The sequence below is a fragment of the Larimichthys crocea genome, chromosome XIII (assembly GCF_000972845.2).
Source record: "Larimichthys crocea isolate SSNF chromosome XIII, L_crocea_2.0, whole genome shotgun sequence".
NCBI lineage: Eukaryota > Metazoa > Chordata > Actinopteri > Sciaenidae > Larimichthys > Larimichthys crocea.
In genome coordinates, this window is record NC_040023.1 from 18,019,838 (window position 1) to 18,036,616 (window position 16,779).

The 16,779-nt window shown below is 40.5% G+C and overlaps 2 protein-coding genes across 3 annotated transcripts; both read left to right on the plus strand.

Moving 5' to 3' along the window:
* The first annotated feature begins 584 nt into the window (after positions 1-584).
* cbx3b (chromobox homolog 3b) lies at positions 585-5,250 on the plus strand. 2 transcript variants are annotated; one of them, XM_019255172.2, is made up of 5 exons: positions 585-812; positions 1,197-1,337; positions 1,527-1,683; positions 2,151-2,317; positions 3,995-5,250. In XM_019255172.2, the coding sequence occupies exons 2-5, from the start codon at positions 1,198-1,200 to the stop codon at positions 4,113-4,115; spliced, it is 585 nt and encodes a 194-aa protein (XP_019110717.2). In that variant the 5' UTR covers positions 585-812; position 1,197; the 3' UTR covers positions 4,116-5,250. The 2 variants fall into 2 exon arrangements, with proteins under 2 accessions (XP_019110717.2, XP_010740222.2); XM_010741920.3 differs by having other exon boundaries at positions 586-827.
* A 314-nt stretch (positions 5,251-5,564) lies between these two features.
* On the plus strand, positions 5,565-7,514 carry snx10b (sorting nexin 10b). The gene is made up of 6 exons (XM_010741919.3): positions 5,565-5,680; positions 5,952-6,038; positions 6,130-6,230; positions 6,339-6,440; positions 6,617-6,826; positions 7,055-7,514. Exons 1-6 carry the CDS (start codon positions 5,648-5,650, stop codon positions 7,182-7,184), a joined length of 663 nt encoding a protein of 220 aa, XP_010740221.3. The 5' UTR covers positions 5,565-5,647; the 3' UTR covers positions 7,185-7,514.
* Positions 7,515-16,779: the final 9,265 nt, after the last annotated feature.

Here is a 16,779-nt window from a genome sequence, read left to right on the forward strand (position 1 = left end):
GAGTACAGCAGACAAAGCAAAGTCAGACATTAAGGACATATAGCATCACCATCACTATTCAAATTTAAAGATATAAATTTGTATGTATATATTAACCTTATATAAGGTATAATGCTACTTCCTCTGAAGTGCAGTCGCATAGTAGCATAAAAAGGAAATGCTCAGAATACTCAAGAACCTCAAAATTGTTTTTTTAAATGTTCATATAATAAAACAGCAATAAATTATAATAAATGGTGAAGCCCGTGTAATCATTTGGCAACTAGAAAGCATATTTTTAAATGCAGATTTAATCTTTTTTATGGTCTTTGGACTTACTTCTTACACCCTCTCATGAGATTTTTATTTGTAGTGTATGTAGCTTCCAAATAAATATCACAAATATGATTAAAGGATCAAAGAATCATAAATCTGGAGCCAGTCTTTAATCCCATTGAGGTATTTCGAGTGCGCACAGTCCCTTGCCATACCCAGTTGACGCCCATGGGTGGCAGGGCTGTTCCGGACCACTGGACTGAGGAGGGGGACGGACGAGCGGACTGCTCTCTGATTGGTTGGCGGTGTGCGCGTCCCCGTCGTCTCCTCCCGGTTTTCCTGGCATGACCTTTTCCCTTGGCAACCACTTCCTCCGAGCATCCACGGCCATCTTTAATTTTAACTCATTCATGAAAAGTTGTTTCGCTCATGTAAACACGCCGACCGACACATTTGCGCTCAAAGCGTCACCGACGGCGCTGTGTGCATGTGGCTTTCCAGCGACAAGCTCCAAACTGAGCAGAGCAGCACCGCAGCAGGCTGTCCGCCGAGATTAAGTAAACACCGACAGCGTACGTGCACATTGTTCCTGTGTGTCACGCAGGGACGTTTCCTCTTATGTTTTCAGGCTGGTGATTGCACAATAACCTCTCATCTTTACTGTCTTCATGAAGTATACACACGTGTAGACTGTTGCGTTATGCGCTGAAAAGCGTGGTATGCTGTGCTCCCCAAAGAAACAGCAGGTGGAGCGCTGTGATAAGTGTGCGGATCATTGTCTGAAGGACACAGCAGAGTACTGAAACACTGTCATGTTGTTCTGCAAATATCAGTAGATGAAAGTGTCTGGAGTTTGACATCACACAGAGAAAGACACTTTATGTTTTGGTTATGTGTGCTCGATAGTAATGCAACATCTGTTTGCTTGTCATTCATGGCAGGATGAGAAAGAAGCAGACTGCCAAACAGAGGAAGACAGAGGAGACTACAGTTGTCCAGGAGTTTGTGGTGGAAAAAATCATTCGCCGCAGAGTCTTTAACGGAAGAGTGGAGTATTTCCTGAAGTGGAAAGGGTTCACCGAGTGAGAGATGTTGCAGAATCAGCTTCTTCTTTCTTTTTTTTGCTTACTGATATTGTGTAATAATGCTTTTTGTGTGTGTGTGTGTGTGTGTGTGTGTGTGTGTGTGTGTTCTCGCCTCTTTACANTTGCTTACTGATATTGTGTAATAATGCTTTTTTTGTGTGTGTGTGTGTTCTCGCCTCTTTACAGTGCAGAAAACACATGGGAACCTGAGGACAACCTGGACTGTCCAGAGCTCATCGAAGAGTTCCTGAGAAACGCTCATTTCTCAGAGGAGATTGAGGAAGAGCAAAGTGAACAAGAGTTAATTCCCAAAGAAGAAATGACAGAGCAAGAGACGGAAATTGTGAGTATGAGAGAAAAACGCAGTGGTGGAACGTCTGTAAGTTCATGTTCTTTCCATGTTATTCACAGAACTTCCTCATCGAACACAACATACTGTATTTATATCCTCTTTATACAGTGCATTCATTTCTTTAGATTTACAAGTTACACTCTGAAATCTCCTTACAGTATAAAGAAGCTGCACTGTAGTAAAATCATCTGACCATGTTGGCAGATTTTGTTCCTTTTTTTTTTTTTTTTAAGGGTTTTAAGGCTGAATATGAAACTAAATGGTGTGTGAAGGTGGTTAGTTTCGCAATGCCCCTGAAAGTGAAAGCAGTTAAAACAGCAGTTAAATTTCCCATTTTTCGCAATGTGCATGTAGAGTAACAGAAAAAAAAAAAACCCCAAACCAGGGCGCTGCTAGAGAGTTTATCTTTGTGGTTTCTTCTAAAGGTTGCTTCTTTGTCCTTGTCACTCTCTTTGCAGTCCTGTATGCAGTCTCAGCAGGCTCACACTGTGCAGAGCAACAGTGACGTCCTCGAGCCAAACGATGAGCAGTCAGACACCCCCACTAACCTCACCACTTACCTCGAGCCTGAATGCATCATTGGCTCCACAGACAGACAGGGAGAGCTCATGTTCCTAGTCAAATGGTAACTTCCTCTTTTCTCTGTCCTTGAATAAATGCCAGGGGTTGGGTAAATGTTTGCATGATGGTAAAAGTCACACTTAAAGCTGCTATCTACATGTTCAGCCTGCGGCAAAGATGATGGAGCATTTTGTGTCAGGTTTATGAGGGTATTTCATCTTGTTGTTGTAGGTGTGCAGTGTCATTACAGTCTGTACAGTGTCTTTTACCGACCATGCAATGTGAATATATAATTTACTAAAGAACTCAACGACACTGACGTTGAACACCTGACAAAACATTCTTCAGATTACTAACTGCATATGGAGAGAGTATCTCTGGCCAGAGTAAAGGTGCTTTGCAGCTTTAAAGGGACCTTCACCAATTTTACACAGAACAATCAGTTTATCAGTCACGAGAGGTACTACTGCTGTCTTCTGTGGCTCTGAAGGAGCTTTGTTACGTCTAAGAATATTACTGAGCTTGGATTTGGACACTATGATTTTGAAAAAAAGCTCGTTTTACAAAGCAAACAGGAGTTGTGGAAAGATTGAGACAAACACAGAGGGTTTTAGCAAAAAAACACGTCTAAAAAGGGTCTTAAAAAGTTGACCCTGACTCAACTTTTGCCACAATGCAAAGTCACCCAGCAAGTTGGCACATACTGTAAGCGCAAGCACATATCTGTGGTAGATAACTTTGTAATGTCACTGGAGTATTTTTTACTGTTCACCTCACAATAAAAGATAAAATAATTGTGGCCATGATAACGCCTGAGTTGTGACATCCTTTCTCGTAACTTTTTCAACTTTTGTGCAGTATTCACTCTAAACAACCTTCAAAATTGCGGATCTTTTACTTAAAGTGAACTTCTTGATTTATGCTCATAAGAAGATGATTTTAGTTTCATTATGTAAAGTGAAGAATCTAACATTTTGGATTAGTTGGATCCATTTTAGGCAAAGCAAGTGTATTTTTTTATTTTTTAATTAGCACCTTTCAAACACAGGAAATTAGGGGCGGCAATCTGATGATTTTATATCAGTCATGATCTAAGGTATTCACAGTCTACTTTTCAGGCGAATTGTTCTGTTTCTATACTTCACATAGCGTCATTGACTAGTGGACCTGTGATACCAATAAATGGCTATGCTGATTGGACATATTACTTCACGTGGCTTGTCTTTGGGTGATGTACTGTAAACAATGCAACTGAGTTACTTTAAAAGTTCTGATTTTATGACTTGTTATCTTTTGCTTCTGTTTACACCTTCAAATGAAACTCAGGTTAATTCAGGGTGATCTCAGGGTAATTGCCATTTTGAAACCTGTGTAGAATCTTTAATGCAACATTGTGTTTTAATGGCGCAAATGAAGAGATTCATAGGCCATTTTAAATCTGGTTAATAGTCTGCATCGTGATGGCGATTAAATAGCTTGTGATATTTTTTTGGCCAGATTGCCCACCCCTAGAGGCAACTCAAAGTGCACAAGGTGAATAAATGCATAATAATAGCTGTGGATATTCAAAACTACAATGTTCAGAGACTGTACTAAAAAGAATGTATGTGATTCAGTCCGTTCAGCCTTTCCTCATTCATGATAACTTTTGTGTGTTACTGCTAAAACATTTTACATACATACATTAAAAGCAGAAAGCCATTGTCTTCATGGTTTTCTTCTCTCGTGTCTTTCCCCACAGGAAGAACTCCGACGACGTGGCCCTGCTGCCGGCCCGTGAAGCCAGCGCCAGGTGTCCCCAGGTGGTCATCGACTTCTACGAGCAGAAGCTGACGTGGCACTGTGGGGACGAGGAGCAGTGAAGTGTGTGTGTGTGTGTGCGTGTGTGGTTTGTGTATAGAGGCGAACTGATAAACAGCTGTACTCTCGCCTGAAGCTTAGTTTAACCTCCATCATGTGTCCTCCTTCATCTGACATTAGAGGCACACTGTGTGAAATTACGACCCACTGCAGGTAGGAGTTTGAGATCCTGGCAGGTGCGAGATCCTCAGTGGGGATGGATTTGAAGTGCTCTCGGGTCCTGTGGTGCTCAACAAGGTCTCTGTGCCTTTGTGGAGACTGCGATGGGGACTAAAACTAACCTTTGTGTGGAGCAGCTGATTTGAGATCAGACTAACCTGTAGCAGCTTTGGTCTTGTGTAAACAGACGCAATCACTGTGGACACGTGTTCTGTCTTTACTGTTATATAGTGATTTAGTATTTACAGTCCTGTTTAGCAACAAGGTTGGATGTTTAGTGTGAGCTCAACACTATCTAGGCAGAGTGAACTAACTGCTGTTCAGCCCGTACCTCCAGTCCATGTAGCTTTTAGTTAGAGCTGAAGATTGTAGACTTGTTGTTCGAACGTTTTGGTTGTTTGAGCCTATATTGTGTGTGTGATGTGTTTATAACCACAGCTTTTACTGTGTCTTACTGTGTCTTTGTATGGTTGATTTAAAATATTTAAAAATGTTGCCCTCCAAAAATGTCCCATATTTCCAATCAGCTGCTAAGTACAAAGTTACCAAGTTCCTCTGTATTGAATTATAACAAGAACATTGTTGAATTTTTAAAATGTTATTTGGTGCTTACATAAAGCGAAGACCTGGAGGAAGTGCTCCAAAATAAAAAGTAGTGTTTCTAAAGTAAATGAGATTTACACACATTGAAAATAACGTTTGTTCATTTGTGATGGCTAATAAGATTGTTAAATGTAGCACTTTAGATACAAGACTGTCTAATTATGCAGGGCATTGTCTTCCTGTAATTACACAGGTCCCTGTATATGACCTGTATCTTGATGGCACTGTCCTGACTCGACATATCTCCCATGACTGTTATGGGACACTCAGCTAAACCTTAAACCTCTTAAAACACACCTGCTACTGAATTACTGTAACTGTTGACCATGGATCTGTGATGTCTCTGTGAATAAAGAAAACCTTTTGTGAAGCTTTTTTTCCTCTATTGTCACATATGTCACATGTCAAATTATGTGGTAAGAGCATCGATTGAAGAAATTATCAGTTCTGGTCTCAGGAAAAGCTGATTTAAAAATCAGTAGCTGAGGCGTAGGATGTGTTTTGATTGATTCGTAATGATGCTCAATACGTGGTAGATTCACATAGTCATGTTGGCACATGTCATGCTAGCTCTGTTATTCAGTGACCAGCAAAGAATTTTGCTGATTCGATAAGACCAGTGTGGGGAGGAGCTTATCTCGAATCTTGTGACTTACTATTTTAAAACTTTGCTCCAGGACAATAAAATTTTAAAATAAAAGGCACAGTGCTAAGCACAGAATTATCTGTCTTGACGGCACCTTACTGAGATTCAAACAAGATTACTTGGATTATGAGAGAAGAATCTGACAATGCTGTGAGGCAGGTAGGTCTGAAGTTATCCTGTAATTCTGATAAGATAGAAATTAAGTATAGATCTTTAAAATGTCCTACTTTGAGATCAGAAGCTTAAATTCTGGTACAGCCTTAAAAAAAACAACCTGTTGTTTGTCCTGAGCAATAATGGATATTTTGGTGGTTTCCTATCCTGTTTTTGTCATAGTCAGTCATTGCACTTCCTCTATCTGCCAATAAAAACCTCCCTTTTTTCAAAACACTGTATTCAGTTCAGTGTCTCTCCTGCTTTCTCCATGCAGCAGATCATCAGTGTCTGGGTGCGAGACCCTCGGATACGAAAGAATGACTTCTGGCATGCCTACATAGACTATGAAATTTGTTTACATGTAAGTAAAACGCAAAAAAGATGTTTTCATCTCCAGAATCGAATAGTTGGGCTTATACTTATATTTGTTACATTTGTGTGTCCTGTTTTAGACCGACAGCGTGTGTTTCACCAAAAAGATCTCAAGCGTGAGAAGGAGGTTCAGTGAGTTTGTATGGCTCAGGCAGAAGCTACAAGCAAATTCAATGCTAATGTAAGTCAGTTTACTGTTTTTTGAAGACATATACTTTAAGTTTTCCTGTTAAAAGCAATCTGCACTATGGTTTCTGTCATTTTCACTGTGTATTTGTGTCTTTTGCAGGGTACAGCTACCAGAGCTGCCCCCAAAGAACCCCTTCTTCAGCCTGAACAATGCCCAACAGATCACTGAGCGGATGAAAGGGCTCCAGAGGTTTTTGGAACAGTAAGCAGTTCCTCACAGATCAATAAACATATGAACTTTGACATACAACTACATAAACATAACAAAACTCGTAGTTCCCACAAACACCGGGTCACATGACTGCTGTTTTCACAAGAAAAAGCAATACAATATGTCCTAGAAAACAATCTCACGTGTTTATTGTTCTTATTCTCCAGGATCCTCCAGAACCCTCTGCTGTTGTCCGACAGTTGCCTGCATTTGTTCCTGCAGTCACAGCTCAGCGTGTCCAAGATGCAGGCCTGTGCTGCTGGAAAGACCCACTTCTCTGTGGCACAGGCTGTCCAGTGCTGTGGCCTAAGGCGTTTCCACTCTGAAGAGGATCTGCAGAAAGACCTCAACATGTCCTGTGACTCTGACTCAGACAGGTGTCGTAATGTCACCCTTTAAAAATTTTCCACTCCAAAAATCAATCGTTTTCTTTAAAGTCTAATACCTTTAAGGACAGATCTTTTTGTATTTCTTTGTCAGAAATAAAGCTAAATTATGCTTTAAAGTCTAAACTAACTGGTATATTTTTCAGGACAGTAAATACGAGAACTCCTTCTTCCTCATTCCCTAAAATATTTGTCCTATTCTTGTCTCTATCATTCCAGCTCAGAGTGTAGAGATCCAGAGCTTCGGATTAAAGATTTGACAATAAACAAAGTGGAGAGCACAGCTTCACTTGATCTCATGGGATCCAGCCAAGAGGAAACCCTCAGCTTCTCATCTGGTTCTTCATGAAAACATCATCATCTTATCACTGACAAGTATGTTTGGACCTGAGAGGAAGAAATTCACCTGTTACCCTGTCATACAGCACTTAACTCCTAATAATTTAACTCGTATTGCATTCTCATTAGGGCTTTTCAGTTCGAAAGATGTACAGTATATAGTAATGAAAATGTGCCTATTGTATGTTCATGAAGATTGTTTATGTGTATTCTGTAAAGCTGTAGCAAAAATGTGCCTGAAGATGGCAGTGTTGTTACATCCATATGTTTGTATATTCACTTATCCATGAACATGTTGTAACAGTCCATATTTACTTCATAAACAATCTTAACAAAAGTATCATGGCTTATGGTCTTTCACAAGGTGTATTTTGCCACATATGTGTGGCTATGTGATATCTTAAAGCAGTGACAGCCTAATGTCTCTCTCTGTGGCTGAACTTCCCCCTCTCTGAAGAAAGTGTAAGCTTGTCATCTGGTGGCCACTGCAGTGCTTAGCAGTATGATGTGTAATAGGGTCTCTACAGAGTTTTCAGACAGCCCCCCTGTCAGGTGTGTGGCTGGTAGGAGGTCCTGTGGGATCCCAATGGACTCGCTCCTGTCTGAGAAGGCTACTAGGTAGACAGGCTACATTGCTCCCTGCTGAACAAAATGCCAGCTGCACTGACAAGCCACCTTTTCTACCTGTCTCTCTCGCTTTGTGTTTGTATGAGCCCGTTCACCACAGTCACACATCTCAGTGTGTGTTCACGTGTGCTGAATTGCATACTCCCACAGTGAGCAGCACCATGCTTATGCAGAGGTAATGACCACTAAACAGAATGATGGCAGACTGACATATCTGCACAGCTAATTAGATTAGCTTTGTCTCTCTGCAGCGGGTTATGATATTCATTATACATTCAGAACAGACAATAGGCTTGTGTTGCAGAGAACAGAGAGGTGACGTCACCTCAGACCTGCTTTGCTCTGAGCAGCAGAACAGTTTGGACAGGAGGCAAGCCCACAATATCAAACTGGGGGGGGGGGCGTCTTCACTGAAGATGTGTGGGTGTATATGTGTGCTCATGCGCATCCACATATGCTAATGCAGAATATGCATGTGTCTTCTTTGTCAGTGCTTAACAGTGTGGGGCGGCATTATCCTGCACCTTCAAACACACTGAGGCTGTCTCAGCACTGCAGATATTTGCTTCATCTGGATTTTCAAATGGTTTATGTCTCTAATACATCTAGAAAACATACCTGTCTTACCAATCAGACTAACATTTTTTATTATTGGTGTGAATTACTGTGGTTCTTGCGTGGATTTGACCTTTCCTCTTGCATAAAACATTTTCAAATTCTAATTTTAGCAGTCTGCCATCAAAGAAGCAACTCAAATGTGATTCTGTTCAATAATATTGTGTGTGTGTGTCACATAGACGTCATTTCCCAGTGACAAACACTTGAAACACAACATTGGCTCCTCCACTGTCTGCAGTCCCCTTGACAGATGTGTCTAGAAAATGCATGGAAATGTCACCTACTTTTTCAGTTCTACAATTAAAAACCTAGACGCTGTGGGTATTTTATGAGCCAATTTCAGCAGTTTGAGACTACATATGTTTAACTTGGACTATTTTTTATTCCACAAAATGAGGCTTCAAAAAGGCTTCAGCATTTCTGTGCTCTCTCATCCATAAGACATTTTACAGAAAGTATAAACTGAGTAAATAAATAAAACACTCCATTCCAAGTAATTAAAGCATTTCAGAGACCTTAATTTTGGTTTCTGGTCAACACTTTATGAGGGTGGTGAGGGATGTGTTGGAAAGACTTGTGACCTCAGTATTTCTAAAATCCTGGCAACATTACAACCCTGGGATAACTAATGTAAGAGGTTATTAAACATGCTAAGAATGTACAGTTTGTGCAGTATGACACATTACTTTCAGGAAGTGATTTCGTTGGGTTTTGTAAATCACATGTTGGTGAGTTTTCCCACAGAGCTTAGCACGTACTAACAGGCCTCTGTAAGAGTAAAGCCTTTGCTTGCTGCATATAGTCCAATAGATTGAAACGTTTAAATTGCTGGTTTTAGTCTGACCTGTCCAGGAGTATTGACTCCTCTTTTAATGGTGTGTGACTCCGGTCCACTGGCTGTTAACCTTGAGCCACTTTAGCCTAGCCTGTCAGTGCGGCTCTGCTGCCATGACAACACTGACACATTTAAACCCATCAGATTGATTGGCTAACAGCTCCCTGCTCCATGTTGCGTGACCCAGAAGAGGTCAAATGGACTGAAAACATAGGGAGCAGAGTAGAATTTGTTTTGAGGGTGGGTTTAAGCTGGATGTAACAATTAGTAAAAAAAAAAAAACACAAAATAAAAATGCGCTTTCATGTTTTCCACAAATGTTTTAGCGCAGTTTAATCTCATTAGTATTCTTACAGTTTGATACATAAAAAGTAGAAGATAAGATAATGGGAAATAGCCCCCGTGGGACATGCCCATCTGCAAGTCAGCATGCTTTTCTGCAGCGACAGCTCAAATAAACTCCACCTCATGTCTGGCATCTCATGCTTGACTTACTATTCCCTCTGTTGTGTAATTAACACAGAATCACAAAAAAAGCAAAAAAATAATCCATTTTATGTGTTGGAAAGAACCAAATTGTCAAACTCAAATCTAACAATATGAAATCCCAATCAGGGTTCGTTTACTGAGCAGACTGCACAGAGCCAAAAACAAATGGAAGTATTGAGGGAGATATGCTCCAGTGGAGGCAAATTACAGATAAATCAGAGACTGCTCATGCATTTTAAATGCCACATTATACAGAATCCATTAGTAGCAATAGGAGTTCAGCAGCACTTGAGATATTAAATCTCTTTGCCTGTAACTCAGTGGAACCAGGATGAGTCAATATCAGAGAGGCCCAGCTGCAATGCCAATAGATAAGACCAAAGGAATGATGCCAGAGTTTTACACCAACAACAGTCATATGATAGGGCACAGGCTGGTAATACTGATGTGTAGCTTTTTATACAGCAAGACAATCACATTCACTAGGGGCAGATTGAGGAGCAAGGTAAATGATCTGGAAGTCTGGGGTTAATTGAATTGTTAATAACATACGCCTCGGCTCTGAACATTTTTCAAGGTCTCCCACATTTCATGCCAATACTGAGCGCTGATTTACTGAAGGCCACAAAACTTCCACAACCTGACAGCCAAAAAAGGATATTCAGACATTACATCTGTCCTTGTAGCTGTGTATGCTTGTGTCGTCTTTTTGTGTGCGTGCGTGCTCAAAAGCCAACCTTATATCCTAACACCTGCCTCAGTCTGGTGGAAAAATACTTTTTTCTCAAGGCTGAAACATTTTTCTCTGTCACTCAATTGTCCCAGATGGAAATGAGCTGGCTTATGAGCTATCCATCATTCATCAAACCCAACAGCCTCGGTACCTTTCCTCGGTTCTGCATGGCTTATACCTGATATTTCCCCTCCACATGCTGTCGCCTCTTGGTGCATGGATGTAGCAATTACTGGGAACGGGCGTGATCACTGTAGCAAGGCGAGCAACAGCTTCTCGTCTCCTGGAATCAGGGCTGATCAGCGTGAAACCAGCGCCTCTGCCTTGAACACATGGGCCTGGAGGGGGAAAAAGAAAGTTGAGATCACTGCTTCATAATTTCCTGAAATAATATGGTGTGTAAAATCAGACATGTTTCCTTTGGAGCGTACAGCTGAAAACAGATGGAGAAGGAAGGGCCTTTGTTGAGATAACATGTCGGTTCCTACTATATATATTTGTATATATTCACAAATATTCTTTAATCTGTGCTATAAAAGGTATCTTCTAATGCTTATTGCACAAACAGGATCCTAAAGGTTATAAATGAGCTCAGGCAAGCATGTAAGAACTCTGAAATGAAACACGAGTGTTGCAGGATACCTTTAGTATCTATGATGCTCATCCTTACATGAATGCGTGTCTTGGCACAAGAGAACAGCCCCTCTGTGTGTCACAAGATCATGTGTGAATAACAACCCCTTCAGACTAATGTCTTGTTAGAGATGAGGAACAGGTAGAGAGGGAGCTCTTTGGTGAGACCCGGTCCAGTGAAAGGAGAGATGCCCGATGGTGGTAGCAAGAGGACGATGGAGGGTGGAGAAACATGGGGGAAAAAAATGGAGGGGTAGAGGGCACCGTCTCTTGAGGCCTCTGTGCTTCGCTGCCAGTGTGTGTAAATCAGCAGGCAGCTCACGGCTGCAATGAGGTAGAAAATAAAAAAAACATAAAAATGTCCAAGTGAAATAAGAGGCAAGGAGAAATCTTTTATGATGAGCCTAAATTCTCCTTACTCTGCAGTAGATCCACTGGCCGGCTCAGCTTGTCTTCTCCAGACACCGTCCATCATCCCAGTGTCTGCATATAGCCACAAATTACTCAAATTACCCCACCTGCTATTCATGTAATACATATGTAATGAGTATCCTAAATTCACATGATTATCATTCATGGAATGTTAATAGGCCCATGTCAAATTCATTAATATGCACGTAAAATGATGTGGATCACCAAACCAGAATGTCTGAAGTTCTGCAGATGTGGTTTAATACACATAAAGTCCTGGACAGAAGTTTAACAACATGTTTAAACTTGTGCTGATGAACATTTTTTTATCATCCGAGCATGGAAGTTCATTCTTGACCTTTGGGAACATTAAATATAACCAAAACAATCCAATCTCAAAGGTCTGCTTACTAACTTTTACAGCCGTCCTCATGGTCTTCTTCAGCAAGAATAGGACAGGTTTAGCTGCCATCACAAAATCAAAGTGAAGAAGTTTTCTAGTTTAAAGCTCAGCAAGGTAGTGGATCTTTGAGCTCAGATTATTTTGGTGATATATATATCTCAACATATTTATTTGTCACATTTAGACAGATTTGCCTTGAATTTCCTACCCTTTAGCCATTAACAAGTTTATTTGCAGTGCCTATAAAAGGTCTCTTGGAAGTGTTTTATTGTTTCACAACATTGAATCAGAGTAGATTTATTGTTGCATTTTTGGCAATGATCAACAGAAGAAACTCTCTTTAATGTCAAAGGGAAAACTCCACGACACAATCTGAATTAATAAAAAATAAAAAATACAATATATATGTTTGCCTAAGAATTTTTTACCTTTAGCAAGACACCATAAATCACCACTGGCGCAGTCAAATAGTTTTAGAAGTTAAATGGAGTTCTTAATCGACGAGTTTTTCATTTATTGTAGTTTAAATATATCTGTATGTGTCCAACCTTTGGTGAGTCAGCATCACAGCAAAACCTACACCATGAAGACAAAAGAGCACTCCAAGCAGCTGCACAAAAATGAGAACTGAAAGGCACAAAAGAGGCTGATATATGGCATATTTCTTGATAGAAAAAAACTCAAACACGACACATATTAACTTTCTAACACTGCTACAAATGTTGGTGAGATGAATTAGTCATTTGGAAGTCAGCAGGAGCTGTCAGCAATGTTGCATGGACAGCTTTCAACACTTACAGTAAGTTTGTAAAGTACCATGAGTGAATGTCCAGCTGCACTGACAAAAAACAGCGGGAAGTTGGAAATATAGAGACTGTATATAATATTTTATATAGCTGGTTGACAAATATTGCTACTTGGCATTCAACCACAAGCACAGCAGTGATGATTTGGACTTAAGTCTTTTGTGGTGATGTATAGTATGGCCAGGATAATAGAAAATGCTGAGGCTTCAAACCTTGTGAAACCTTGAAATGCCTTGTAAAACCTTGAAATGTTTGACTTTCCACCAGACTGTATGTCTTTTCCCACAGATTGTATATCAATTCAAGTGTTAGCATATACATTCTGCAAATTTAATTTCCCTACACAATAGCCTGCTTCTTTAAAGCCTTCTCCACATAATTCTTGAAGAGATATTTGATATTCCTTTATTCAGATTTTCGGAATAAAAAATGTCAGATTTAAAGATTTGGACTCAATGGGCCTCACTGCCTACTTCATGTGCATGGTCACTCTGCACTGACAAGCAGCTCCACATGTACACCGAGCACTAAATTAGTTCAGGTTAGCTTGGCAGGACCTGTACTTGGATACATACCAAAGCTGACATTAAGTGGGAGTGATGGCAGCAATCTGCTATATTCAGTGTCCCAGTTAGCTCGGCAAGCTCCTGTAATTCAACCCCCTCATACCTTTACTTCCTTACTCCTGTCAGGGGGCTGTCTTACAAAAAAAGGTGCTATATTAGGAGCTGACATTAAGATGGCAACTCAACTTGAATGTGGGGTCATTACTACCAGGGGCATCTAACTCTGCAGTGGGGGGTGGGGGGTAAAAGAGTAAAATAGGAGAGGGACGAGTTTGGATTGGCAGGCAGTCAGTTGCAGTGAAGTGTAAGAGGTATAGTGTGGAGAGAGTTGTAATTACAGTTAGAGCCTCTTTGGCATCTCTGACCTCCCCTGATTACAAACTATCCTCCCAGACCATCCAGGGTCATTACTCACCTCACTAACTAATAGAGTAAATCAGTGGCGAAGCTGACCTGATATTAGAGCCACAGCCAGAGAGTAAACAGGGCCAGAGTATGGAGGCTGGACCCTTGTAAATAATCTGCTAGGAGATGGAACAGAAGCGAGACGTGGGAGATGTTTATAGCAGGTGGACAAACACCTGTCACTTTGATAAGCCTGATTTATCCCGATTGAAATGTCAGCACATAGCTCTACCCTGCCTGACAGCCTGGACTGCTAACCTCGCACCCTAGAACACGAGACCTGTGCGTAACGGTGATGCATACAGTAGGTGAGAGAGATGATGAGCCGCTCTGTGAAAACAGTAGTTTTATCGTCTTGGACATCATAGTGTCCACGGTAGCATCCTCTAGGGGGTTGGTGGCAATGTTTTTAAGGCCGGAACCTGGACTTTCAGACAGTGGAGCTACTCGTGTCTCCGCACCAGCTCCTGAGATATACAGGTCTTCAGGTCAGCATTGTCTGCAGCTCGCAGAAGGCAATTAACAAGAAGGAAGAAAAGACACTGGTAACATGTGACAGAGGTGGGTGTGGCGATGGTAATAAATGACCTGTATAAACCCATATTTACTGGCCTGCTACTAACACTGGTCTTTCACTTCTAATAGCACACATAAAATATCAAAATGATCACTGAAAGGAGTCTCACATTCCAAAAATATGAATTTTCAGAACTGCCATTCATGATCTTTGTTAGCTTTCACTTTAAATGCATCATGTCTCCTCACAATGTCATAAGCCAGCTGAGGAAACCTTAATTTGTCAGCTGCCATGAGTTATGTTAACAGAAACTGACCTCAATTAAGAGTGACTTGCATTTAAAAAGTGTCTATTTCAGATTTTAAGATTTAGACCAGAGGGAGAGGCTTTAATGGAATGCTGACAGAGGGCCAGTTGGAGAGGTAATACATTTCCTGCAAAATGCCAGGGGATACCACATAAATAAAGCAGTGTTATTCCTGACAGAAACTCTCTATGAAGCTGTGGAGTGATCTACGGCCAAGTGACCCGGTTAAAGAGCAGCAGAAACAGCTGACAGCTTGATCAAGATTACCTCTCTAAAGTGGTATAGATCAAGTCTTTAGCCTTCTCACCAATCCCAGGGGTGATGGTATGAAATGGCATGATAATACTCAACAAGGATCAGGTGCTATCACTGTGAGCAGGTGGATATTAGTGTACTGATATTGTCCTGAGAAATATTCTCCATTAACGGAGGATGGACAAGTAACAAATGCACGTTACAGTTGTTAGCCTGTGTAGGAATTAGCATACCTGAGCACTAAACTGTCAGTATAAAATGAACGTTTTCTGTCCTGAAGGGAAATTTGTTTTATATTTCGATCATATTTCTCAGCAAATCTAATTTTATTTATTATTACTCAGCAGCTCAATCTATATATATTTGGCCGGTAAAAGTGTATCTTTATGGTTGCAAGTATTAATTAGTGATATTCTGGTATCATTAGTGTAATTTAGTACTTACTAGATTAATGGCACCCTGGCATTTATCTATGAAACATTATATCTTGATGTTAAATTGCAATAAAAGAACCTGTATATTCTGAGGATATGGCTGTCCAAATGTAACGTGGGGGGATGAGGGGTGTAGTTGACATCCATTAAGGAAATCCTTTATTGGCACATAAAAATGAGAGGTAATATTTAGCCTTACTTGCCTTTAGCAACCGAACCCAGAGCCTAATATTAAAAGGAGGATTATTAGAGGGAGATACCAAGCTATGTTAGCAGTAAAGAAATATTTGTGCTTATATATTTTCACATCAAAACATGTTTTAAGTGTTTTATAATCAGCCTAAATGATGGAATCACACACACTCAGACAATGGCAGTAATGATGTAGAAATGCTCTCCTCTTACTGAATATCATATTGTCTCACTGTATCCTACCCTTCCTGCCCTAAAACAAAGCATTTCCTCTCTATATCCAATGTAGTATATTCAATAACTAATTATGGTAATTCATTACATCTCCAATTAGCAGAGAGGCTTTATCACTGCACTACACCGTAAAGAGGAGGATTTATGTTGGCTTTGAATGTCACCCAGAGGACAGAGGACTAGCTCATCACTCAACGGGAACAAAACAGAGAGACAGGAGCAAGGAAAAAAATAGAGGGAAGAGGCAGAAAAAGATACAGTGAGTTATTGGTTAATGAACGCATTTTCCTTCCCATCTTCTCGCGCAACCTTGAGGAAACCTTGACGAGGCCCCCCTTTTTTTTATCTGCAACAAACCAAAAAGGAGCAGAATACCCTAATAGATAAAATTGTAGTATAAGTTTGATATTTCAGTGAGAAGGCTGTAAAAAGATATGTATAGTATGTATGTAACCTCAATGGGATATGCCCAGCTAACGCCTGCTGTCAAACAGCCCCTCAGAGGGTGATAAGCATCCCTGCTATCTGTGTGGGTGGCTGTCTTATTAGTGCACCTCAGCCGTTTCACTCAGACACGCAGCACATCCAACCATCTGCCACGCTGTGATCCTCTGCCCAGCAAAGTCTCTCAGGTGTCATAAAAAAAAAGAAAAAAATCCAGTGTCCCTTTGAAGCTTGGAACAAAAGTGCTGACCAGATGAATAAACTCGTTTAAAAAAATAAATAAATGATTTTTCTATTTAGAGCCAGAAGGTTGTGTACATATAGAGTATTTGCCGTGCACACATTTGATATTGACAAAGGCCTGATATTAACTACAGAAGGCAGAATAAAGTGATTCAGTAAGCTGAATATTATTCATAAATACCTCGTGTATAGGCATGTTAATGGTTTCTTTCCACCCAGAAAATACATAAAAACCTCCATCATGCTAGTTTTTGACCTTCTCCCTCCTGTCACTTGTTAAGTGCCATTGTTAATTCAGTCTGTAAACATCATTTCAAAATTTGTGTCCTGAGACAGCCAAAAAGGAAACCTCCAAAAAATGTGGCATGTGATATTTTTGACTTGAGCGTCTCTGTCACAGGGGTAATCTATGACCTTTGAAGAGACTCTGTTGCCACCTTGTGGCTTAACTAA